Raw genomic sequence first — 27,661 nt, 5'->3', positions numbered from 1 at the left:
TTACATCTTTGTAACATGAAATCTAGAACTGCTAGGTCACCTTACTTTAATTTTTTTTTTCATTGATTCCCTTGATAATCTTGACCTTTTATTCTTCCAGATGAATTGTTATTAGTTTTTCAAGCTCTAAAAAAACAATTCTTTGGCAGTTTGATTGGTATGATACTAAATAAGTAAACTAACTTAGGTAGAATTATCATTTTTATTATATAAGCTCAGCCTACCCATAAGTAATTATTAAGGGTCTTCCATATTCCAGACACTATGCCCAGTTTTGGGCATATAGGAAGCTCACAGTTAATGGGGTGAGAACATGTAGGCAACCACGTACAAACCAGATACAGACAGAATAAATTAGGTGTCTCAGAACCAAGGCATGAGTATTATAGACTAGAAAAGGCTTCATGCACAAGGTGGAATTTTAGCTGAAACCCTAAGGAAGCCAGTGAACATTACAAGCACTGGAATAAGGGCTGTGGAAGCATAGTTAAAAATTAATTTCAAATTAAATCTAATCCTAAAGAATGGCTGAGTCAAAGAACAGATCAAAGAAATACTAATTTCATGAAAAAGAATGACAACAGTGAGACAGTGTATCAAAATCTGTGGGATGTAGCCAAAGTAGCGTGTAGGAGAAAACTTATATCTCTAAACACATGCATACATTGGTAAAAGAGAGGAAGAGCAGATCAGTGAATTGGGCGTGCAACTAAAAATTAAACTCATCTGTAAAGAATCTCTTTAACCTGGACTCTGATGAATCTCTTCCAACGTGGGTGGCAAATACCTTGGGTAGGCATTTATCCTCTTTTCTTCATGGCTTGCTTGATGTTCATGATAAGAAGGTTGTTAAACATGGTTACTCCTCTTGTTTTATCTTTCAAGAAATTTTAAAGTACTGATGGGAGATACCTTGTTAGCACTTTGCTCTACGAAATCAAACCGAGCATCTAGGTAGCACAGCAGATAGTGTTGGACTTGGGAGTCAGGAAGGCATGAGTTCAAATCCTTCTTCAGACTCTTATACTAGCTAGGTGACCCTTGGGCATGTCATTAAACCTCCCTTTGCCTCACTCAGCTCATGTATAAAGTAAGGATAATAACAGCCCCTATTTCATAGTGTTGTGAGGATCAATTGAGATAATATATGTAAAATACATTGCAAACCTTATGTCAGCTATTATTACTAAATTAAACACTTTTTCCTAATCCAAAATCAATAGGAATAGCAAGATCTGATATTGCCTCCATCTTTCACACAATTCTAAAATGACAAGGATGTGATACATTATTGGCACTTATGGAAGCTTTCTTATTTTCTCCAATGCTCTCATCCAGGATGCTATCAATTCATATTTAGATGACTCATAAAGGTTTTGTACAGGTAAGACGGCAGGCATATGGGGGTCTGTCTATGGCTGATGATGTTTTCTTAGTCACATTATTTTCTTATTAATAAGGCCCAAGATTTTTCCATACCCTTAATATTATCCCTAGTTTCAGATACTTTGTATATTGATCCTTCAATACTTTTACCATTATTAAATATTTGTATCATGTTATTGATAACACATTCATCTCAAAATCCATTGAGACTCCCCTATCCTCAGCCCCTTTTAGTAGTTATTTTACAGTTAGTTAAATTAATTTCCAGAAGAGGGTTTAAAATCTCTTTTTCAAGTTCTATTCATTTCTGAATTTAATATTTTCATACATAACATCATTTCTTTTGAAATTCCCAGTTTTGTATGAATAACTGGGCTTTATGGGTTATAAATCTTTTTTTTTCTTCTGTCATGACTTCAGTTTATTGTTCATTATCATGAATTCAGTTTATTAGTCATTTTATTTCTTTCCCACCTCTTTTTTATCATATTGCCCAAGTTTGATTTATTTTGTTAGCCTTTGCAAAGAAATGACTTAGTTTTTATCAATTCTACAATGTTTCCTAATTTATCCATTTATCTTCTAATTACATCCTCATGGGTTAATTTCAAGTTTATTTATTTGTTGATTTTCTATTTTTAAATGAAATTATTCAGTTCATTAATGCTATTTTTATAGTGTGTTGATATGTGGTCTCAGATAAATTTTTCCTCCTGGGTCTGCTTTAGCTGTATCCAAGAAATACTGATGTTTGTGTAATCATTATCATCATTTTCCACAGTTGTTATTTGTTTCGATGACTTGTATTTTGACCCATTCATGATTAAACTTCTATTCAGGTCTGTATCCTTTCCCTGTGTTATTTTCTATTTTTACTGCATTACAATATGCTTTTTAAATATACTCTGCTGTATTTCCCTTTGCTGATCTCCCTTTCCCTATTCTTTAAGATTTATCCTTACAGTGCCCTTCTTTTTTTTCTAGGTCTCATTTCACTAAGCTTCAGTAATGCATATGAGGTAACATTTACCTTCATGTAACAGTATCTTCTTATAGTTTATCTTGCTTGTTACTATCATTTGTGCAACTGAATACCAGCATTTGAGGTCACAGGTTCTATGACTGGCACCTTTCTTGGATTCTGTCTCTTGGGAACCTCTGGATATTTTTACTGCTCTAGCTTTGTCCTACAACATATCTAGCATTTATGGTAAATGGCATAATGGACATGCTTACGTTTTCTTCCTCCCTTCCTTTCCTATTGATTTCAAAGTTCTTTTAGTTAGTTTTGCAAAACTCCAGGCAAATACAGTCTTAGTTTTTTGTGGGTGTTGTCCCTACCCAGAACCTTGTCATTTATATAACTTTAATCAATGGTCCAGGTTCCAGAACAAATTCCATTTTCAGATAATATTTCAACCACTTTACCAATGAGTCTGCCTCTTCCAGAAGCCTCTGCCCTTCAAGTAGCATTGGTAGTGAAAACGTCATCTAGCAAATATCTTCGGTTTTTTGCCCAAGACACAGAGAATCAGCATCATCATACCAAGACGCAACATTGCTATAAATAGTACATTAGCTTTCAGATTTAATCAAGGAAGAGATATAAGCAAAGTGCTAGAAGTTACACAAAACAATGAATTTGAAAGTCTCAAGAGAATGAAAACAAGGAAGTTTTCTATATCCCCACGAATCTCTCCTACTATTTTAGAATCTACTTCTCTCCCATCTCTACCCTGATCATATAATATAAATATTCTCATTAAATCCAAAAGTGAGTTTTTCTCTTCCTTTCCCTTCTATATTTCAGCTAAAAAAATGGAGTAGTATAATTTAAACCACAAAAATCCTTGATTCTAGAAGTACAAGGTATGTCCTTTAATGAAGGCTTGTTTTGCAAGCCCAGAACAAATATTCTCAACATAAGAGCAACAAAGTTGAAGGATACTTTATTTTACCCCAAACAAGGATTAATAATACCACTTGCAAAATTCTCAAGCACAATGAAGATATATGATGTTTTCACCTTATAGTTTCACATTGATCCTAGAACATGGGCAGAAGAGTTCTCCTCATATCAAAGAAGTAAGCTAAAAAGGAATAAGGGACTTGTCTAACAACCCATTAGTAAGATGTCACATTGGAACCCAGATCTTCTCACTCATGGCCTCGTACTACACTGTGCTTCATCTGAGCCAGCCCAGCAGGTAGGAGTGGTTTATATTACTTTCTACATAAGGGCATTTTAAAACAACTTAATAGGATAATATTATGAGCAAATTGCTACTTTCCTTGTAGAAATAGGAAGCATGCTGGGGCAGTTTCAGATATGTTTATCTAGTTTGGCCTATCATCTCAACTGGTCCTTATGCTTGTCAAAACAAGTAATTTAGTTATTATACATATTCAAAGCAAGAGAATCTTTTTGCTTGCAGCTGTGAGGTCTGTGGCCTAGAGAACCTACTAAATCATAGCCACCAACATAGACATATCAATTCTGTAATACATGCTCAACATTCTCCTTCTGAAAAAAGGAAAATTCAAAATATTCTGAAATGTCTTCCCCATGCATTAGTACTGCCATATTCCTACTTCTGTCTCAAACTTTTCCCGGTTGAGCAGAATGTTTTACCTGATGGAGGTGTCCAAGGAAGGCCTGAGCCTGAGCTGAAGAGATTGCTCCTCCAACAGGAACAGGCTGCTTCTGGAAGTCTAGGCCATTTGTCTGTGTACCTAGAAAGAAAAAAAAATAATTACATCTAACCCTTTTCCTTCTGGAATTCCTAGATTCTCCACTGACTGTTAACAAATAGCCTTGCATCTTAGATATCACTGTTTACATTCTTCCCATCTTCTGATACTAATACAAGTCGAACTCCTCCAGAGGACACAGCCTCCTGGGAGCCCCATTCCCAGAACTGTGTCCTTCTCTCAAGCACTCCTGGGTCAGAGAGAGGAGGCATACTTCTTACTGCCATATCAAGACTGCCCTTATGAATGATATTTCCATGAGTAACAGAAATGAATTTTTCAGTGAGTCAGCCAACATCATACTAGGATGCAACATTCCTACAACTCTGTACCTGTACCTTAGCTCCTAGATTTAATCAAGGAAGGGACAGAAGCAAAGTTCTGGGAGTTAATGCAAAAAAAGAAAAAAATCGAACTTGAAAGTCCTAAACGATTGAAACAAGAGAATGCTTTTCTTTTTGTTCCCCCATCAATCTCTCCTACTTTTAAGAAATCTACTTCTCTCCCACCTTTACCCAGATCTTATTTATAACAGAAGATTTCTCATTAAACTGGATACCTTGTTTTTCTGTTCCTTTCCCTTCCATGTTCTAGCAAAAAAAGGAAGAAGTAGAACTTCAACTCTGAAAGTCCTTATTACTCGGAAAGTACAGCAAGGTGTGCCCTTTAATTAGGGCTTGTTTTGCATACTAGAAAAAAAAATTTTCAACAAAAGAGCCATGAAGTTGAAGAATGCCTTATTTTACTTCAAAGAGGGATTAATCACTCTGTAACTTCTCCTCTTCTGAGGTTTACTCACCTATGCTACCTATTGCATATGCTTAGTCATAGATGTCTACTAGCTTCCAGGTCATTTTTTCTCTCTCTCGTTGAAGTCTTTAGTATTGGGTTCATAGTGTTCCTCTCAACTTTAACTTCTGACCTCATACTTGGGGACGTCAATATACATGCTAGACAACCTTCACCTTTCTTCTAACTCAGTCATCCACAGGAATAATCTTGTACTCTGGATCTCACCATCTATAATTATGCTCTATTATCCCAAACTCCTCTTTCTGGTCATCACTTTCTCTCTTTGCACTTCTCCTTCTACTCCCTCTCCTGGTATCTTCTTCCAAACCACTTCTTCACCCTCAATGTACTCTCTAATCTCTCTACCTTTCCCTGTTGACTCAGTCTGCAATCCTTATTTTGGTGACATTTTTCATCCTTCTCCTCTTAAATCCCTTACTTCCTTAGTCCTACTTCTGCCAAATCTCAAACATGGGTTATTTTCACCAGTCTCCTTCTCTGCTTCTCCTCAAGTGCTTCTAGGTGGTACAGGGATAGCACCCTGGGCCTGCAATTAGGGAGACCTTTGCTGAAATCCTGCCTCATACATTTGTTAGCTTTTGTGACCCTGGACTAATCATTATGTCTTCCAGGCTCAGTTTCTTCAACTGTAAAAGGGCATAATAATAGCACCTTTCTCCCAGGGTTGTTTGTATAGTACTTCACATAATGCCTGGCATATAGCATATGGTAGGTGCTTAATAAATGCATGTTTTGCTCCCTTCTTTTTTCTTCCTGCTGGATACTGCTGTAGAAAGTCACATAACAACCCCACCTATTAAGAGGTCAACAATGAACTTATATTGCCTAATCTCAACAAGATCTTTTTACTTCCAAGAAATTAATTAAACTCTTTCTTGACTGACTCCATCACACTCACCATAGCAAGTTTTCTAAACCTTTCCTCCTAAAGCCCTTTATGGAAGAAGTGGGCAAACTACAGAAATCCAGCCTGCTGTCTGTCTTTGTACGGCAAATGTAAAAAACTATTCTTAAAGCTTGAGGGCTAGATAAAAATTTACTAAGAAAACAGAGATCTTTAGTCATGAAATTCCTCTCATCTTCTACTCCATAATCCCCTTACTGCTGAACAGAGGCAGCTAGGTGGTAACAGTATATGGTAGTATTGAGCCTGAAGTCAGGAAGACCCGAGTTGAATTTGGCCTCAGATACTTGCTGTGTGACCTTGAACAAATCACTTAACTTCTGTCTGCCTCAGTATCCTCAAATATAAAATGAGGTTAATAATGCTACCCATTTCCCAGGGTTGTTGAGAGGATCAAATGAGGTAACACTTGTAAAAAGTACTTAGAACAGTGCCTAGAACACAGTGGACATTTAATAAATTCTTATTTCCAACCTTCTTTCTTTCCTAACTCCCATTATTTCAAAGATTTCAGGAGGATAAATAGGAACCAGCAGAGGGCTTGACATATAGCAATTGTTTAATTAAAGCTCTGTGTGTGTGTGTGTGTGTGTGTGTGTGTGTGTGTGTGTGTGTTTGTTTATTTCTAAAATTCTTCAGGGGAAATCAGCCAAGGAGAAATAGGAAGTTCTCATGAATGACATTCTGAGGAAAAAGAGGAATTATCTCAAGAGACCAACGTGGACATCCATTCCATCAACCAATTGTGTTTTTTTTTATTTTTGTCTTTATATTTTCAGCCTAGCAGAGTGTTTTACATATAATAGGTGCTTAATAAATGTTTGTTTCAGTTAATAAGCATTTATTAAGCACCTTTAATGTAGCAGTGAACTCTGCATTGGGGATAAAAAATGTAGAAGACAGCCCTAGTTCTCAAGGAGCTCACAGTCTACTGAGGGAGACAACATGCCAACAACTATGTCCAAATCAGCCACAGCCTAGGCAAATAGGAAATAATCAAGAGTGGGAAGGTACTGGAATTAAGAAGGATAGGGAAAGGCTTCTTGTAGAAGGTGGGATTTTAGCTGGGATTCAGGAAAGCACCAAGTCAGGAGGAGTGTCTTGTTCTGAAGGACAGTAAGAAGGCCAGTGTCGCTGGATTGCAAGGTAGATATGTGAGGAAAGAAAGTAGCATAAGATATAATAAGATGGGAAAGATGTGGGGTGGGGGGGCAGGGGGCGGGGAGAGGTTATGAAGGACTTAGAATACCAAGCAGAGGAGTTTATATCTGAATCTGGAGGTGATCAGTAGTCACTGGAATTGACTAAGTAGAGTGGTAATATGGTCAGACCTGTGCCTTAGGTAAACATTTATTTGACAGCTGACTGGAGGATAGAACAGAATGGGGAGAAACTTGAGACAGAGACCAAACAGTAAACTACTGAAATAGTTCAGGCATGAGGTGATAGGGGCCTGTACCGGAGTGGTGGCAAGGTCAGAAGAGAGAAGGGAGCATATGTGAAAGATGCTGAAGTTAAAATTGACAGCCCTTGGCAACAGATTGAATACAGAGGGGGAGAGAGTGAGGAGTTAAGAATGCCACCTAGGCTGCAAGCCTGGGAGACTGAGAGGATGATGATGATAGCTAACATTTATTTGGTGCTTACTATATGTCAGGCACTGTGCTAAGTGCTTTATAATTATGATCTCATTTGATCCTTACAATAACCTTGGGAGGTAGGTGTTATTATCTCCATTTTACAAATGAGGAAATTGGGGGCAAACAAGGTCAAGTGACTTGCCCAAGGTCACACAGCTAGTAACTGAGGTTGCATTTGAACTCAAACCTTCCGCACTCTAAGCCCAGTGCTCTATCCACTACACCATTCAGTTGACATACGGAAGTTTGGAAGGGAAGAAGTCTTGATGGAAAGAAAATGCATTCAGTGCTGGACATGTTGAGTTTAAGATGTCTATAGGAAATCTAGTCAAAATGTACTGTAGGCAGTTGTGAAACTGGAGATCAGTAGAGTTAGGACCGTATGTAGATTTCAGAATCTTCAGCACAGAGATGGTAATTGAATCCATGGGAGCTAATGAGATCACCAAGAGAAATAATATAGTGGGAGAAGAGAAGAGGTTCCCACGACACAGCCCTGTGCAATGACCATGTTTAGTGGGCATGATCTAGATGAAGATCTAGCAAAGAAGACTGAGAAAGAGCAGTCATGTAAGTAGAAGGAGAACCAAGGGAGAACAATATAAGAAAAAGTAGAGAAGAAAAAGGTCATCAACAGTGTCAAATACTACGGGGAAGTCGAAAAAGATGAAGACTGAGAATAAGCCATTAAATCTGGCAATTAAAAGATCACTGGTCACTTTGCAGAGAGCAGCTTTGTTGAATGATGAGGGCAGAGGTCAGACTGTAAAGAGTTAAGAAGAATATGAGAGGAAAGAAGACTCCCAGTGTAGTCAAGTTTTGAAATGAACTCTAAGAGTTATCTAAGATGAACGAAGGATGAAATATCAGTAAGGTTCAGTGCTAACTCATTACTCTGTATGTGCATAATTTTAGGTGCCATGGGTGGTTTTAAAGGACGATTATGGGATCTTTATTTCAATATTTAAGGTAGAAGTAAGATAAACAAGATTAAAACATGTAACAGAAACAAATACAATTACTTACAACTGTGCGTACTTATGGAGTGAATAGAGTTCCTGGAGAGCTATGGTACTTCAGAATGCATCAAAGGAATGAATCATTATAAATACATTTTAAACACCTGAAGAGACTTATTAAGAAGAGAGGATTGTAGGCCATTCTAGGGAAGGGGAACAGCACACTAAGTTCTCTTTTGGCTGTTGCAAAGATTGTGAATTGGGATGCAGTAGGATAAGAATTCAATTAATTAAAAGGATGTTGAGACAAAATTACTTTACGGGCTTTAAATCTGTCATAAAAGGTAAGTGGGATCCACAACAGACTAAAAACTGGTGATGTAACTGGAACAATGTTTGGGAGTGATTATTGTCATGTGTAAGACGCTTGGCAGGGGACCGGCTATCCTAGTAATCTAGGTATCATTCAGTTAGGATTTGGTCTATGGCTGTAGGAATGGAACAGAGGAAGTAGATTCCAAAACAACTTGGTAACTGACTTTATGTCAAGGGGGAAGAGTTAGGTGTGTGGGGGAGCAGGGAAATACAAATATCAATGAAAACTCTCAGCTTGAGAGTCTGGCAGGATATAGGTGTGTATTTGCTATCATGAGATCCAAGGGTTGGGGGATTGAGAAAACTAAAATCAGGGGACAGGGTAATGGCAATGGAAGGCTAAGAGGAGAACTAGCATTCCTAAAACTCCAGCTCTAAAATAAAAGAAGATACCAAACAGGGTCAAAAGCAGTGTAGGCCTTTTTGATTCTATCCTACCTAACATTTAGTTTGTCCAAATTTTTAACTGGACATCTGAAAAAGCACGTTAAGAATTTACTATCAATACAATTTTTCATTGGCCATAACTCATTTGCAAAAATTTTAAAACCATCTTTAAGAAAATTCTGGGGACAGCTAGGTGGTGCAGTGAGTAGAGCACCAGTCCTGGAGTCAGGAGGACCTGAGTTCAAGTCTGGCCTCAGACACTTGACACACTTAATAGCTGTGTAACCTTGGGCAAGTCACTTAACCCCAATTGCCTGCCTTCCCCCCTTCAAAAAGAAAATCCTGATTATCTTTCTACCAAGAAAAGAAGCAGTTTTATACAAATTCTGGAGTTGTGAAGTGGGTATTGCTGTACAGTTCACCAGCCCAAAGACTATTCTGCCTGTTTTCCCCTATGCTGTTTCAGTGTCTGCCATTTATGCAATGACTTGATGTTGATGAAAGCTTCTTAATAATGGAAGGTGATACTTCCTGCCAGTAACCTTCCACCAAAGGCTGTCTCGGAAACATCAATTAATATACATCCTACAAGGTTTACAAGAGCAGAATCTGAATGTTGGATCAGTCCTTTGAGGCCATATGCTTTGATCTCTCTCTGAACAAGAAAATCCACGTTGTTGTTTATACTTTGTTTTCAAAGAGAACCAATGACATCATGATATTGAGATAAAATAGTAGATGATGGGTGATGTCTTGACTTGTTTGTCGGTTGGATATAAGTGAGGCAGAGTTGTACAAAGTTGTTAGCCTCACTCTCTCTTCCAAAGTCACTCAAGTCCAGCAGCAGGACAAAAGTCAGGATGACTGGCGATGGCCCAGAATGCAATGGATGACCTTGGTGTCTTTGGTGTCTGACCAGGCTAAGTCCTCCACGGTACCTACTTCTGCCGTCTTCATGGCTGCTGGAATAAAATGTTCTCATCCACCCATTCCACTGGGAGTAGTCTTCATGTGCTTGGGATAGACATCCCCCAACTCACTCATGCAGCTTACCCTCAATCTGGTTTGGCATGTTGGCCAAGATGGTTTTACTTCTTGGAACCACAGGTTGAATGTCAGGGTGGACACCAGAAGTGTCCATGTAACTAGCAAATAGGTACGTGGCATTTACGTGAACAGACCCCATTCTCTTTGGGAGTTATTAGAATATTTCCCCTTCCAATGAGTTTATATTCACCCCAGGGCTCCCAGAACGACTCTAATTGTTCTACTACGTGACAGCCCTTAAGATACTTAAAAGACAGGTTTCACGGTTTTCCCTTCCTCTCCATCCCCTCTCAAAAATCTTCTCTTTTCTAGGGTAAATATCTCCACTTACATTAACCACTCATTCTATGGAAGGGAAAAGGAAGGCGACGAGAATTTATTAAATACTTCCTATGTGCCAGGCACTATGCTTAGTGATTTATAAATACTACATTATCTGGTATAAGGTATGATCTTATGGCTCTTCATTATGATTCTGGTACCTCCTTTGGATGATGCTTACTAGCTTCCTGCGCTATCTTGAACTGACCATGATATCCTAAGTGTGCTCTGGACAGGGCAGACTGTTCTATCACTTAACTAATCCTGAACACAATGCCTCTCTTAATGCAGCCTTACATTATATTAGTCTGTCAAACCCTGTTGCTGATTTATATTAAGCTATAAACCCCAGATATTTTTCAGAAGATCTGGCATTGGAAAATTTATATTTTTTGAATCTACATGTAAGAATTTACATTTGTCCTTACTAAATTTATCTTTTTCATCCCAATATAGCGGGTTTTTGAGACCAATGTATATCCTGTGATCCAAATGTGTTACATAGCCCTTTCAGTTTGGTTTTATCTACAAATCTGGTAAGTCTGACATTTATATCTTTACCTAAGTGACTGACAAAAATGCTAAACGGAATAGGACAAAGCATAGGTCCCTGAGGTGTGCGCTTTTCTAAAAAATTCTGGAGCTGCCAAGATGGCAGCTGGAAAGCAGGGACTTGTGTGAGCTCCCCACCAGGTCCCTCCAAAAACCTATAAAAAATGGCTCTGAATAAATTCTAGAACTGCAGAACCCACAAAATAGCAGAGGGAAGAAGGGATCCAACCCAGGATGGCCTGGATGGTCGCTGGATGAGGTCCATCGCGCATAGAGTGGAGGGGAGCGGAGCTCAGCATGGGCAGTGGCAGGACCAACCAGACCAGGAGCTGGGCGGAACAGGACCTAGAGCCCTGAATCAGTGAGCTGTGGCAGTTACCAGACTTCTCAACCCACAGACACCTAAGACAACAGAGAAGGTTAGTGGGAAAAGCTGCGGGGACAGAATGAAAAGAGTTTAAAGTTCAGCCACCGCCCTGGGGGTAGCGGGGGTGGTGCAGCTACCGAACTACAGCTGCAGTTACTTCCGGCCCCAGGCCCACCTGGTGGGAGGAATTAAGTGGCAGATCAGAGCAGGAGTGCAGAGCCTGCTGAAGATTTGCATCAAGTCCGGGTTGGGGGTTCTTGGGGAAGGAGGAGTGCTAGTGTGGCAGAGCTGGTTGTATGGATATAGCTCTGAAATCAATGGCACATCCCCTCAAGCTTGGAACAAAGTACTCTTTGCTCTACAAGCAGTCACACCCCGACGAAAAACTCAAGGGTCAAGTAAGTTGGCTGGGAACATGGCCAAGCAGCGAAAATGCACTCAGAATCAGTCTCAGACTTTGGAATCTTTCTTTGGTGACAAAGAAGACCAAAACATAAGTTAGAGAAGGAGAGGAAAAATTGGGAAGAGAAATGAGAAGGATGCGAGAAAACCATGAAAAACAAGTCAATGACTTGCTAAAGGAGACCCAAAAAAAACTGAAAAAAATATTGAAGAAAACAACACCTTAAAAGATAGACTAACTCAAATGGCAAAAGAGCTCCAAAAAGCCAGTGAGGAGAAGAATGCCTTGAAAGGCAGAATTAGCCAAATGGAAAAGGAGGTCCAAAAGACCACTGAAGAAAATATTACCTTAAAAATTAGATTAGAGCTAGTGGAAGCTAGTGACTTTATGAGAAATCAGGATATTATAAAACAGAACCAAAGGAATGAAAAAGTGGAAGACAATGTGAACTATCTCAATGGAAAAACCACTGACCTGGAAAATAGATCCAGGAGAGATAATTTTAAAATTACTGGACTACCTGAAAGCCATGATCAAAAAAAGAGCCTAGATATCATCTTTCAAGAAATTATCAAGGAGAACTGCCCTGATATTCTAGAACCAGAGGGTAAAATAGAAATTGAAAAAAATCCACAGATCGCTTCCTCAAAAAGAAAACTCCTAGGAATATTGTTGCTAAATTCCAGAGCTCCCAAGTTAAGGAGAAAATACTGCAAGCAGCCAGAAAGAAACAATTTGAGTATTGTGGAAAAACAATCAGGATAACACAGGATCTAGCAGCTTCCACATTAAGGGACAGAAGGGCTTGGAATACTATATTCTGGAGGTCAATGGAGCTAGGATTAAAACCAAGAATCACCTACCCAGCAAAACTGAGTATCATGCTCCAAGGCAAAATATGGATTTTCAATAAAATAGACGACTTTCAAGCTTTCTCAGTGAAAAGACCAGAGCTGAATAGAAAATTTGACTTTCAAACACAAGAATCAAGAGAAGCATGAAAAGGTAAACAAGAAAGAGAAATCATAAGGGACTTACTAAAGTTGAACTGTTTTGTTTACATTCCTACATGGAAAGATGATGTGTATGATTCATGAGACCTCAGTATCATAGTAGCTGAAAGGAATATGCATATGTGTGTGTGTGTGTGTGTGTGTGTGTGTATATACACACACACACACACACACACACACACACGTGTATGTCTATGTACGTATATACGTAGGTGTACGTGTGTGTGTGTGTGTGTGTGTGTGTGTGTGTGTGTGTGTGTGTGTAGACAGAGGGCACAGGGTGAGTTGAAGATGAAGGGATGACATCTAAAAAAATAAAATCAATTTAAGGGATGAGAGAGGAATATATTAAGAGAGGGAGAAAGGGAGAGATAGAATGGGGTAAATTATCTCGCATAAATGTGGCAAGAAAAAGCAGTTCTGTCGGAAGGGAAGAGAGGCAGGTGAGGGGGAATGAGTGAATCTTGCTCACATTGGATTTGACCTGAGGAGGGAATACCATACACACTCAATTGGGTATCTTACCCCACAGGAAAGAAGGAGGAAGATGATAAAAAAGGGGGAATGGTGGAAGGGAGGGCAGACAAGGGGAGGAGGTAATCAAAAACAATACTTTCGAAAAGGGACAGGGTCAAGGGAAAAAATTCAATAAAGGGGGATAGGTTAGGAAGGAGCAAAACAGAGTCTTTCACAACATGAGTATTATGGAAGGGTTTTACATAATGATACGCATGTGGCCTATGTTGAATTGCTTGCCTTCTTAGGGAGGGTGGGTGGGGAGGGAAGAGGGGAGAGAATTTGGAATTCTAAGTTTTAAAAACAAACATTCAAAAACAAAAAAAAAGTTTTTGCATGCAACTAGGAAATAAGATACACAGGCAATGGGGCATAGAAATTTATCTTGCCCTACAAGAGAAGAAAGGAAAGGGGGATGGGAGGGGAGTGGGGTGACAGATGGAAGGGCTGACTGGGGAATGGGGCAACCAGAATATATGCCATCTTGGAGTGGGGGGGAGGGTAGAGATGGGGAGAAAATTTGTAATTCAAACTCTTGTGAAAATCAATGCTGAAAACTAAATATTAAATAAATTAAATAAAAATTTTTTTAAAAATTGTTGAAGAATGCATATAGAAAACTGGTCAATTGGTTAAAAATAAAAGCTAGTTCTGATGGTGCTCTGAAAAAAAAATTCTGGAGCTAAAACTCATCAAAATAGAGGATTGAAAAGCAGATGGGTGGAGTGTCTCCTCCAAATAACTTTTTTTTAAAAAAAGGTATCAATAGTATGTTCAGATTTATAGGATTTTCCAATGTAAATGTATGAAATGCACCTGATTATGGGACGTATTCAATTTATTCATTATAAGTGAAAAAAGCCCTGAAAAAAGTTCAGTTTGAACTTTGCCCATATCTATGACCTTATGCAAGTAAGTCACAAGGTCTTTAGGCTCTAGTTTCCTCATCTGTAAAATAAAAGACAAATTACAGTACCTTTAAAGCTCTAACATTCTAGAATTCAAACCTTTGCAACCACACAACCATGTTTTATTAATACACACACAAAATAAAATGAAACTTTCTTTGCAGTAACAGTTAAAAGCATTAGTCTTCTTGGCATAGCAGTGAAATTAGGTGGATTTTTACCTTATATAGCCTCATTTTGGAAAACAGTTAATTATTCTCTTTACCTATTAACTCTTCACTGTTCACTCTTCTATTCTGAACCTCATCAGCATAAATGTGCTTAGTTTGCAATGTTTTAATTTGTACTTTGTTTTGTAAAACTTTACTTAAACGTTAATAATAACTAGCATTTAAATAGCATTTTAAGGTTACATATGTGCATTCACTGGATGCTGCCTTTCACTTCCTTGTTATTCCCATTATAGTGCCTGCTTTAGTTTAACATTCAGAGAAGTGACTTGTCCAAAGTCTTTTACTCAGCTGACTGCAGCAGTTGGACTTAGAACCCAAATCTGTTGATTCTTAAAACAATGCTCTTTCCCCTACAAGAGTGGTTCTCAAATTTTTTGGCCTCAGGACCCCTCTACATTCTTAAAAATTGAGAAGCCCAAAGAGCTTTTGTTTACATTTAATATTTACCACATTAGAAATTAAAATTAATAAAATCATCTTCCTGATGTCATGGTCCTCTTTGAGAATGAAGGACCAACAACAGCGACAGACAGATGGATTCTCATGTTTCCTTCTGCATTCAATCTGTTACGATATACTGAAAAATATGAAGAAAATTCAGCCTCCCAGATATGTAGTTGGAAAAAGGAGGATTCTAATGGGAAAATAACATATTAGTGTTATTGTGAATAATTTTGATCATGCAGACCTGCCCACAGGCTCTTGGGGACCACCAAGGATGTACACGTTTGAAAACCATGGCCCTCCCTCACTCAGCCAGAGTTAAGGTCAATTCTAGGATCATTCTCAGTGTCATTTTAGTAAACACATGGGACCAACAGTATTGGTCCCAGAGCCAAACAGAAAACTGGGTACAGAAGTCATAAAATTGTGATGGTAGGAGATTAGACATCAGTGATATTTAGTGGTACTTTGTGGGCTCAATTTGGAGCCACAAGGAAGTGGGTTCAAATTCCAGTTCTGCCACTACTTTTGTCGCCTTGGGCAAGTTATTTAACCTCTTTAGGACTTATGTTTCCCCATCCATGAAAGAAGACAGTTAACCATCTAGCCTCAAAGGTCTCTTCCAGTTTTAAATATATAATGCTATGAATACTCAAATCTTTATTTTTATTTTGCTGCTTGGACCCTGGACTGCCCTTTCTCACTCTGTAAGAAAAAAAAATACGGATTAAATTAAAATTTTAATTCTTTCTGTTGTGGCCAAAAGAAAATCATAACAGGATGACCTACCTAATGTCCCTGTGCTTTTCCATAATTAGCAAGATTATGCCTTCCTGGCATGGTGGAACCTTCTAGAATTTATACTTGATTGGCACAGCCTTCAAGAACCAGCGTTATCTGTCTGCCATGATGAGGCCTTAGAGTATGACTCTATTTCATGGAAACCCCAAAACAAAAAGGAATTTAAAAAATGGCTTTTGGTCCGGTATGCTCCCTTTGTGCTTGTGACAGTAAGCAGGGTCGACAAGAGAGTAGCAGGAAAGGTGGCAAAGTGTGTGAAGAATCACAGTTTTTATACTACTAACAGACTTTAATGTGAATGTTGGTATTCTAAATGTTAGATCAATATCCAATAAGCAGATTACAGCTGGAAAAGTGGAATCATATCAGTCTATGCTAAAAACCAGAATAAAGAAGGAAGTTGAAGCTAAATGGAAGGATGGCTCACAAGCCCTCCTTAAAGAGGCCAAGAAAAGAAACTTTATTTCAAGAGATAGCTGGTCATTACATGTTGCAATACTATTAACAAATACCTGTAAAAAGGCATTGGTTGCTGAGGATGAAATGGTAAGGAAATTCTAAAAAGAGTTTGATGGGATCCTCCAAATCAGTTCATTACAGACTCTGATATCTGGTGACATCAATGCAAAGTGGGAAAAGGTGAAGATGGGAAGAAATATTTGGGAAAAGCATGGTTCAAGAAGAACAAATGAGAAAAGCCAAAGATCTAGAGATTCCAGAGTCTCATGCCTCTATATCTTTCTTTGAAAAAAGAAGTGGTAGCTGATAGACACGGTAAGCACCAAATAACACCATAAGTAACTTAATTATTGATTCAGTCATAGAAGAAGATAACATTTGAAATATTTTAACCTGTGGAATTAAACAAGTAACTGAAAATAGGCAGCAGTAATGACACTGATGCCGACAACAATAATTTAAATGAAAATTTCACTAATATGATGCATTGCCACAGAAAGAGAACAAAAGAGACCAAAAAGTACATTAAAGTGCATTAGTTAACAACTGCATGACTTATCTTGGCGGGGGGAGAGATGGAGGAGAGGGCTGCTAGAGGCAATACTGGATTCTAATATAAACTCATTCGTAAAATCTTACAAAAAAGGAGAAGGGACAATAATGAGCAGTATTTTCTCACAGAACAGAGAGGAGTGGAGGGTAAAACCAATCTCAAGAAAACCTGACCAACTGAGCAAAGTCTTCTAAACGGTGTAGCAGACAGGACGTTAAATGTCAGGTACACCTATGTTCAAATCCTTCCTCAGACAATTACTAGCTTTGTGACATCAACCTCTCTCAGCCACAGCAAGGTGGAAATATTAATAGCACTTACTTCATAGGGTTGTGGTGAGGTTCAAATGAGACAATACACGCAAAGCACTTTGCAAATTTCAAAGTGCCACATGCGTGTTAGCTATCATTATTATTATCCAAAAAATGATTACTGAAGGACCATGAAAAGAAGAAAACATTTTAACACTCTTTTCTCCATGAGGGACAGCAGAACTATCATGCTTGAACCTCAACATCACAGCTGTACACAGTACCGATGTAGAAAAAAAATAAAAAGTGTCATAGAACAAAAGGAAGCAATTTTCTGGGACTACACGAACACGGCAGAACTGTGTTGTAAGCAGTACGTGTGAGGGAATTGAGGGTCCAAGAGGCAAGGAATCTGGAGGAGGGGAAGATACTAACAACAAAACCAGATATTTTGGACTTTTTTAAAACCTAAAAAAAAGTGACCAAAAGAACATCAATAACTACTGAACTATATGCCTGCCCTTTCCATCTATAATCAATCTTTATGAGAGTCATCTCTACATGTAGTGAAGGCACACTGAGAGTATTAGTATGAAGTAAGAAAGAAGCAGCCTAGAGGAAGCCAAGTGACACAGTGGATAGAGAAATGGACGTGGAATCAGAGATTTGAACTTAAATCCTGTTTAGCACACTTGTTACTTTGTGACTTAAGATCTTCCAGCCTCATTTTCCTCATCTATAAAACAAGAAGATTGTATTCAGTGGCTTCTTCATTGTGATCCTATGACTAGAGGTACAGAATAAAACAATAGGCAACATCTTTACCACTTCACAATGAGCTGGAAGACAGTAAGAATATAAGATCCCACTGTATTTGTTGATCACAAAAACAAAATTTGATTGAGAGAATAAAACATTGTTTTATGCTCTTTCATATCAGTCTCTCCAAAATCAAAATCACTCAAAATTTCCTAGAGGATACAACAGAAATAAACCCCTTTTCAGTGATCCTCTGATAATAAATGTTAAATGAGGCATAAAAGATGCTTGGTTGCCAAAGTTATTTATCAATAAAACGGAAGGGATCTAGTGCAGAATTCAAGTTAAGATAAGGATTTGGAAGATCCTGCAGATGTTCCTCTTTGTAGTCATTGTGTTGACTGCATCAAGCACTGGGACACTCTAAAAATCTCTAGAAAGAGATCTGTAACCACTTGAAGGAGTTTGGCCTGTCCATCCATTCATGAAAGACCAAATGGATGAAAAATGCCTGTTACTAAGATTTTAAAACAGCCTACTCAGCTTGTCCAAAGTAGGTATATCTGGGACAGACTGTACTGATGGAGGATGATTTAAGTCAAGGCAGGTATACTTCTTGCATATGACAGGCGCTTAACAAATGTGTGATGAACTCAACTATGCAAACTGAAGTTGCCTAAAATCAATGAGGCATTACTTGTTATTAGTCAGTAAAATTCACTGAAGAACAAAACACATTTAAAACAAAGTGAGAGAGTTTTGTTTTACAAACATTCTATTTCCTGTCTCTGTGTTCCTCCCCATGGGCCATCTCCAGTTGTCCTGACCTATATCTTGCCACTGGGCCCAGCTGGCTCCGGATGAGAAAGCGAGGTTGGTGACTTTGCACAGCCCTCCCTCACTTAAATCCAATTCACTTCCATGTCATGGCATCACCTTCCTGATGTCATGGTCCTCTTCAAGAATGAAGAACGAACAGCAGCAACAAACCCAAGCTGATCTCTAAGCCTAGAAGGCATGAACTACTCATCTGGATGTCTTAGAATGCATAGATTTCTTTAAGGCTCAGCTCAGCTACTACCTCTTACAGGAGGACTTCCCTGATTGGCCAGGTGGCAGGGACTCTCCATTGTCTTTTCTTTGTATATATTTTGTGTATACTTACATACTCATACGTGTACAGATTATTTTCCCAAAACAAGTATCAGATCCTTATGAGAAAGACATTTTTATTTTTGTATCCCCAGATTTTGACATACTGAAGACTTCTAATAAGGGGGCAGCTAAGTGGGGCAGTGGATAGTGCGCCAGGCCTGGAGTCAGGAAGATCTAAGTTCAAATCCAGCCTCAGACACTTCCTAGCTGTGTGACAGTGGGCAAGTCACTGAACCCTCTTTGCCTCAGTTTCCTCATCTGTAAAACAAGCTGGAGAAGGAAACAGCAAACCGCTCCAGTATCTGCGCCAAGAAAACCCCAGATGGGGCCATGAAGAGTCAGGAACAACTGAAACAACTCAACAAAAACAGCAACAATGATGGCAACAACCACAAAACCTCCAATAAATATTTGTGGATTGACTTACACAGCCAATAAAATCCATAAAATATAAACATGACAATAATAATAATGATAATAAGAAACATTTTTAACTTGGTCCTCACAACAAGCTTGGCAGGTAGGTGCTAAATGCAAATAAACTCAAACCAATATAATTCACATAGCTCAAGATACATAAACCACATATACAATTTTTACTATACTGGCTGGGATCATTTTCTTATCACTTTATGGCTTACTTTCATATCATGCTGTCTTGATTTATTTAATAATGGCATTTAAATATAATTCACACTGATGCAGGGCTTAAAACTCCCCCCAAAACTTTAAGGAATCTTATAAATAACTAATTAATCTGGTCGTACGAACTAAATAAAGTAAGTAGTAGTTCAAAATGCATTTCTATCAGTAAGACTAACGAGTTCATAATTGGCTGGACTTTGAGTAAAAGCAATAAACGCCAGAGAAAATTTTAACTATGGAAACCGAAGTAGACAGATTTTGAATTTTATAAAGAACATATAAGAAATAGTATAAGTAAGAAATGGACTTGGAGAGACCAGCATCTACTATACACAATAAAATCAAAATGGATACACAATCTGAATATTAAAGATGATACCACAAAAAATTGTAAGAGAAGCAGGTCACATAGTTTTAAATTCTTAACCAAAGGATAGAAGCAATTGTTGTTGCTAGAGTGGTTTGCCATTTCCTTCTCCAGTTCATTTTACGAATGAGGAAACTGAGGCAAAAAGGGTTCAGTGACTTGCCCAGGGTCACATGGCTAGGAAGTATCTGAGGTCAAATTTAAACTCATTCCATGGCCAGTACTTTATAGAAGCATTTATAAAAGATGAAAGATATAATTTTGATTTCAAGAAATTAAAAATCTTTCACAATAAAATGAAAGCTTCCCCTTTTAGGAAAAGAAGGGAAGGTACCAAATGAGCAAATATCTTTATATCAAATATCTTTGATAAGGGTTTAATGTTCAACATCTATAGACAACAGAAACATGTAAGACTCAAAGCTATCCCCCAATAGATGAGTGATCAAAAGATATGAGCAAATAGTTTTAAATTGAAAATTATTAACAACTATATAAAAGAGAACTCTAAAAAAATGAAAATCAAAACAGCCCTGACATTTCAGAGGCATAAATGAACCTTTCCTTAATATAAGTATTCTATCTAAATACAAGAACCAGCAATATCTGTGTATGTATTTATGTATCTATTGATCTATCATCTCTATAAATGATAAACTAGAGGCCTTTCCAATAAGATCCAACAAAGATGATCATTATCAACACTACTGCTTGTTAGTAGTGCTAGAAGTAGTTAGAAATGCTACAGAGAGTAAGAGAAATTGAGGTAATAAACATAGACACAGAAGAAACAAAATTGTTGCTTCTGCAGATAATGATACTTTTACTTAGAGAATAAACTAAAAAATAATTAAAACAATTACCAACTTCAGGAAAGTATCAGGGCATAAAATAAATCCACATAAATTATCAGTATTTCTGCATACAGTATCATCAACAAAACTCAGCAGGAAGAGACAGAAAGAGAATTCTATTAAAAATAACCACAGAAAATACAAAATTATTGGGAATTCCAAGACACATAGGGACTATATGAATGTAACTACAAAACACTCTTTAAAGGCAGATTTAAATAATTGGAGAAATATTCATGAGTAAGTTGAACCAATAATAAAACATTCCCTATGTTAACTTAATGCCATATCAAACTACTAAAGAATTATTTTATAGAGCTAGAAAAATAATACCAGATAAGCTCAAAATGGATATATGACTCAGATATGAAAGATCACACCAAAAACAAATTAGGTGGTCAAGGAAGAAATTACCTTTCAGATCTATAGACAGGGGGAAAGCTCATTACTAAATGAGGGATAGAGAGGATCAAAGAAGATGAAATGGATAATTTTGACTACATAAGATCAAAAGTTTTGCATTAAAAAAATCAATGAGGCTAAGATTAAAAGGGAAAGTTAACTATGAAAAGAATATTTGTGGCTAGTTTCTCTGATAAAGGTCAAACATCCAAGACATATAAGGAAGTGATTCAAATTTATCTGAATAAAAGCCATTTCCCAATTGAAAAATGGTCACTGGATAGAAGAGACAGAAAGCAAAGGAAGAAATCCAATCTATAACTAACTATATAAAAATACTTTAAACCATTAATAATTGAGAAATGCAAATTTAAATATCTCTAAGTATTCTACCACTGGGGTGGCAAAATGACGAAAAAGGAAAACAATATGTTGAAGAGGCTGCGAGACACAAGCACACTAATGCAATCAGTAGAGGAGCTGTCCAAGACAGTCTGGAAAGCAACTTGGAAGTAAGCCTCTGAAGTTATTAAACTGTTTGTCCCAGAGATATCACGGCAAGCCTATGCCCCAAAGCAATCAAAGAAAGAAGAAAAAGATCCATATGTATAAAAAATTTTTTTTTGTTAGTGGCAAAGACCTAGAAAACTAAGAGGGCATCACTTAAGGAAAAGCTAAACAAATTATGGCATAAGAAAGTAAAGGAATACTATTACAGCACTGCAAAAAATGACAGAAGGGATGGTTTCAGATAAGCCTAGGAAGACCTCTATGAACTGATGCAGAATAAAGTGAGCAGAACAATAACAATTTATATAATAACAACAACGCTGCAAAGACACACAACTTTGAAAAGTTTAAATACTCTGATGGATGAAAGGACCAACTGCAGTCCCAGAGGACTGATGATGAAGAACTCAACCCCCTCTCCTGACAGGAAGCTAACAGATAAAAAACATAGAATGAAACATTTTTGCACATGGGCAATGTGGGAATTTATTTTGGTGGATTACACATATTTGTTACAAGAGTCTTCTTTTTTTTTCCTCCCCGACCCCCCCATTAAAAGAAAAGGTGGAGAGAAAAAATAAATGCTATTTAACTAGTCATCCAAAAACAAACCAATTAACCTTATCACTATAGTTCCAAAAATCTGCAAATGTTTGGTTACTTCCCTAAACAGATAATATATGATGAAGTATCTCACCTTGTTGCACTTAAGGGTAAGCAACAAATCTAGAGTTAAGATCATTTACAGATGTCAAGAAGATGTGGAGTCTTGAAATAAATCGATTAAGACAAAACTGATGACAGAGCCCAATAGCAATACTGGTAACTACTGTATGACTGCTAAAACTTTCCACTTCAATTAACCTGTATACTTTCCACTTTCTGAGTTATGCTTTGCTTCTTAAATATACATGTGTACATGCGCATGCATGTGTACTTACAGTCTTCAATATATAAATGACTGATTATCAGTGGTGCATGACATGATCTCTGCAGTTGGCTTATCTGTTCTATAGAGTACTGTTGAAGACTTTGGCATGGAGATGCTATAAAAATGGATTTTTAGTCCTCTTAATTCTTGAATAATGAGAACAATGGCTTATAAATTCCTACCCAGAGATCAAAACTACTTCATACTGTTTGAAAATTCTATTGTTAAGAGACCATTTTGAAAACAAAGAATACTAATAGTAAGCACTCATTCTCAAATCACATTAGGCAGTAAGTATACTTAGTTGCTGAAGAAACACTTGGTAACTCGGTTAGAAGCTATTTTGATTGCCTCCCTCATTCCCTATTACATCTGATGGTTCCATTATCTGAGAGCTAAGCCACTGCCAAAGTTGGAGATTGCCTTCACAGAAAACAAGTTCCTAAGGGGAAGCAAACTGTTAATTCAATGGCCAGTTCCATTTTTCTGTTGCTTGTTATCACTCAAAAACTAACCTTCTGCTGCATAGTCTCCTTGCCCAAGTCCTCTATTCTATTTCCCTGTCTTCTCTAACTTTATGCCATTAAAAAAACAAACAAACAAAAAAAAACTGGCTTGGCTCAGTCTCAGAATTGCTGTGTTAGAAGAAAATTTGCAGACCATCTAGTATAAATCTTACCTGAACAAGAATCCTTTATACAACAAACCCAACAAAGAATCATTCAGCCTTTATTTGAAGGTAGAACCTTGAAAGGGAGAGCCCAGTGTCTCCCCCAAAGCAGCTCACTCCATTATGAGACCACTATAATTGTGTGGAAGTTTTTCCTAAAACCAAGCCTAAATTTGATACTTTTGCCCTCTGGAGTGTAGCATAACAAGTTAAATCCTTCTTTCACAAATACGTGAGGAAAAAGTTATTTTAAGGATTCTATTTAAATCTTGCCAATTTACTGATTCTAACTTCAGGTGCTATCTCCTAGATGAAGCCAGACCAGATGTGAATGATCTCACTTGCTGCCTAAAATTACTATGCATATTTTTTATATTTATTTATATGAATATATGCTGTAATTCCCTTGTAGAATGTAAGCTCTTTGAGGGCAAAGACTCTTTTCTGGGGGGAGGGGGGGAGAAAAGCTTGTGCATGGCAAACATTTGATGAGATCTTACTGAATTAAATTCCCATGAAACTTCTATGCCAATGAGGCATTTATGAAATCAACTAACCCAGGGGTGGGGAACCTGTAGCCTCAAGGCTACATGTGGCCCTCTAGGTCCTCAAGTGCAGCCCTCTGACTGAATCCAAACTTCACAGAACAAATGCCTTTAATAAAAGGAAAATTTGGATTCAATCAAAAGGCCACACTTGAGGACCTACAGGGCCACATGTGGCCTCAAGGCCACAGGCTCCCCACCACTGAACTAATCAGTGGTCATTGACAAGTTGGAGTTCTTTCAGAGAAGGGTAATCAAGGATGTTGAAAGAATTCCAAACATATCACATGAAGAGTGGCTTAATGAATAATGGATGACATAATGGTATTCAGGGTGGGCCTTTTATGTTTTCACTTTTAGAATGCTAAGGTAACCAAGTACCTTTGATGAGTCTTACCTTTCAAAAGCAAAGTGGACTTTTTTTTTTTGTTTTTTGTTTCTTTGATTTAATCAAGAGTCTTTGACCTGCTTAAGAAACAAGAAAGCCTAGTTCACACAGGTTTGAGTAGCATGGTTGTGACACCCTCTGACACTGATAAGTTTATATAAGATCTGAGGCTGGCGTTTTGTTTTGGGGCTCTCACTCACTGGAAGACTGTCCTGTGATTTGACCAGACAAGACTCTGGGTAGCTGTTGTTAAGAGCCCCTCGACTTTGAAAACCTAGATGTTGGTGCTTCTCTTTTTGGTAACTATGTATGTGACAAAGCCTGTCTGTTGATCTGTTTGTAGTGTCTGTTCGTATTTGCTCTGAAGTAAAGGGTGCTGACTTTTTCCCCTGAACTAAGTGAATGATACATGTATATTTAATTAAACTGGGATTGTTAACCCTTTAAAGTTACTGTTCTTAGAAAAGCTGATCAAAGAACTCGTGCTAACAGCCCTCCTGTGTGCTGGTGTTATTGGTCTTACACCCCTATAGCAGCTGCTAGCAACATTGTTGTTACAGATGGCTGACCTGAACAAGAAAAGGCAGTGAGGGTGGGGGACATATAAGCTTAATTTAAATATCTGAAGGGCTAACATATGAAAGCATATTAGATGATCCTATGTGGCAGATGAGTACAAAGTTCAGTAAGAAAAGAACAAAATGTGGCAGATGAGCACAAAATGGTGAAAAATAGGAAGGAACTAGAGAAAAGCATAGTTTTAAATTCTGTTTGGTTGGTTTCTCATGGAGTCATTAGCTTCAACTTGCCAAATTCTGACTTTTAAGGAATTATTTTCTTCAGTGAACTTCTGTACCTCCTTTTGTATTTGGCCAGTTCTACTTTTTAAAGAGCTGGTTTTTTTCAGTGAATTTCTGTACATCTTTTCCCCTTTTCTGTGCCTTCTTTATCAAGCTATTGACTCTTCTTTCATGATTCTCTTGTATCACTCTCATTTCTTTTGCCAATTTTTCTTCTACCTCTCTTATTTGATTTTTAAAATCCTTTTTGAGCTCCTCCAGGAGTTCTTTTTGAGTCTGAGACCAACTCACCTTTTTCTTTGAGGATTCATAAGTAGCCATTTTGACACTGTTGTCTTCTGAGTTTATGTTTTGATCTTCCCTGTCACCACAGTAACTTTCTATAGCCAGGTTCTTTTGTTTGTTTTTTGCACATTTTCCCAGCCTATTTTGTGACATTTAATTTTATATTAAAGTCAGGTTCTAATACTGGAATGGAGGGGACACTGTCTTAAAAGTTTTTGTGCCTAGAGCATGGGGTCTCCCAGCTGGCTTACTCAGACACTGTCTGCACTGGAGTGTGTTCCCCTTTTATTCTAGTGAGACAGTCCTTTCTTGCCGACCTTTTAAGTTGTGTTGGGCTGGAAAATTGTTTCACCCTGTCCTTTTGTTGGTTCTGCTGCTCCAGAATGTTTTTTGGAGATGAATTTGGGAGAGTTCAGGTGAGTTCCTGTCCTACTCTGCCATCCTGGCTCTGCTCCTCTAGAAGGCATAGCTGAGTTTACTATAAGCAGGAACTTCCTAACCATTGTGTAATCAACTGTTTCATGAGGTGATAAATTCCTGAGTGGCAGTGTTATGGTGTTCAAGCAAGGATTGAATTTTAAATTTTGGGGAATGTTTCTGAGGAGATTCATGTATCAGATAAGGAATGGACTAGACAATGTCTCATGTCCCTTCCCAGAACTGTATAATCCAGAAGACTGAAATAGGATAAGGTAAATATAACAACTAGAAAAATCACAGACTATATTATAGCCCCAAAAAAGTAATCAAGAGGACATAAAAAGCCATGAAGTCTGTGCCTATCTTCTAATAGTTAAAAATTATGGAATACCACAATCTTCAAAGAACAAAAAGTGCAGGTACCAATTGAGAGAAGCATGGGGTGGCCATGTAAGTTGCAACATGTCACGATAAATGACCTGAATGAAGTGGCACAAAAATATCATTCAGAAAACATACTTCTGAAAAGAGGTGGCTCAATGAAGTAGGGAGGAAGAGCCAGATGCTGGATGACTGTACTGGTATCACTCAATGAAGGTCACTAAAAAAAGGATTACCCATAACCTCCTGAAAAAGTATTAGATTAATATGTTAATGTTTTCATGTTTCAAAGGGCAACCCATTGAACAATAACATTCCCAAGGTCTTAATTTAATATTAAAAGCACCCCTGTTGGTCATGATCCCAAATTAATGAATACAAACTAGATCCATTCAGATATACCAAGTGTAAAACTAACTAAGATTCCACTAATTAGAATTTATGATAATTTTAATGCAATATATACTTGATATCTGCTGAGTTTAAAAGTTCAAAATTAGTGGCATTTATAATTAGACTTTTACGGTCATTATACATTACAAAGTATTATGTACCAGTTGTACAGGATTTTTACCGCCAATAAGTTTAACATCTAATACGTATAATACTTGAAAACAATAAAACTGCTTTGCTTTACTAGTCTATAATTCAGACTTTTCATTAATTTATACATTTACTTTTAGTGTATATTTTCAAATTTTATGATGTATTTGAGAAAGATGTACATTGGAATGATAGTAGTTACTCTGAACATGAACAACTTGTTTATTAGATAGTTCCAGAGCTGCCACCAAAAGCTATTAGAATAATTTGGCTTTCTTGAAGAAAAGGATAATTAGCTTTCACCAACCTCACAGGGTTTCTGTAAGGATAATATGAACCAATACATGAGATAATGCTTGACAAATAAAGGTACCATAGAAATACAATGTAATGTTATCATTTTTATTACACCAACTAAAGTACTTTGTAAACAAAGTACTAGACAATACTAGCTATTATTAATACAAACTTTTATTCTCACCTGAGGTAATAACTTTCTATCCATGTTCATTTGAAGAAGACATCACCAGGAAAACAGTGTCATCTCCTTAGTCATTTTTATGTTAATGAGTAAGAGATCTGACCAATTTTATCAATCTGAGGTGGTTCTAAATAATCAAATCTAAAATGTGAAAGTTTCATATAAACCTTAATATCTAATTCTTACTTCCTGACTGGATTTCCCCTGGCCATAATTTTACCTGCTCCTGCCTCCTGTGGAGAAGGCTTTTGGGATCTCACAAGACACAAAATCGCCATCTACTATGAGGCTGGACCTTGAGGAGAAAGCGCTGGATAATCTCATCACCTGCTTCCCTAAACAGGGCTCTCTTCAGCATCAGATATTCTGCTTGGGCTCATTCCTCAATCGTTAGCAGACCTGCCCCCCACCCCCCCACTGATTCTGGACCGTTGGTTGTTGA

At 37.6% G+C, this 27,661-nt stretch overlaps 1 protein-coding gene across 1 annotated transcript in view; it reads right to left on the bottom strand.

Annotated features, from left to right (window-relative positions):
- The window catches only part of POU2F1 (POU class 2 homeobox 1), a 129,158-nt gene that overhangs the window by 72,898 nt on the left and 28,599 nt on the right, over positions 1–27,661 (bottom strand). The window contains exon 3 of the mRNA XM_036753226.1: positions 4,019–4,119. Within this exon, the coding sequence (XP_036609121.1) occupies positions 4,019–4,119 (101 nt within the window). The remainder of the gene's footprint in view (positions 1–4,018; positions 4,120–27,661) is intronic.

Source organism: Trichosurus vulpecula, chromosome 4 (assembly GCF_011100635.1).
Source record: "Trichosurus vulpecula isolate mTriVul1 chromosome 4, mTriVul1.pri, whole genome shotgun sequence".
Taxonomy (NCBI): Eukaryota; Metazoa; Chordata; class Mammalia; order Diprotodontia; family Phalangeridae; genus Trichosurus; species Trichosurus vulpecula.
This window is presented reverse-complemented; position numbering and strand designations above follow the sequence as displayed.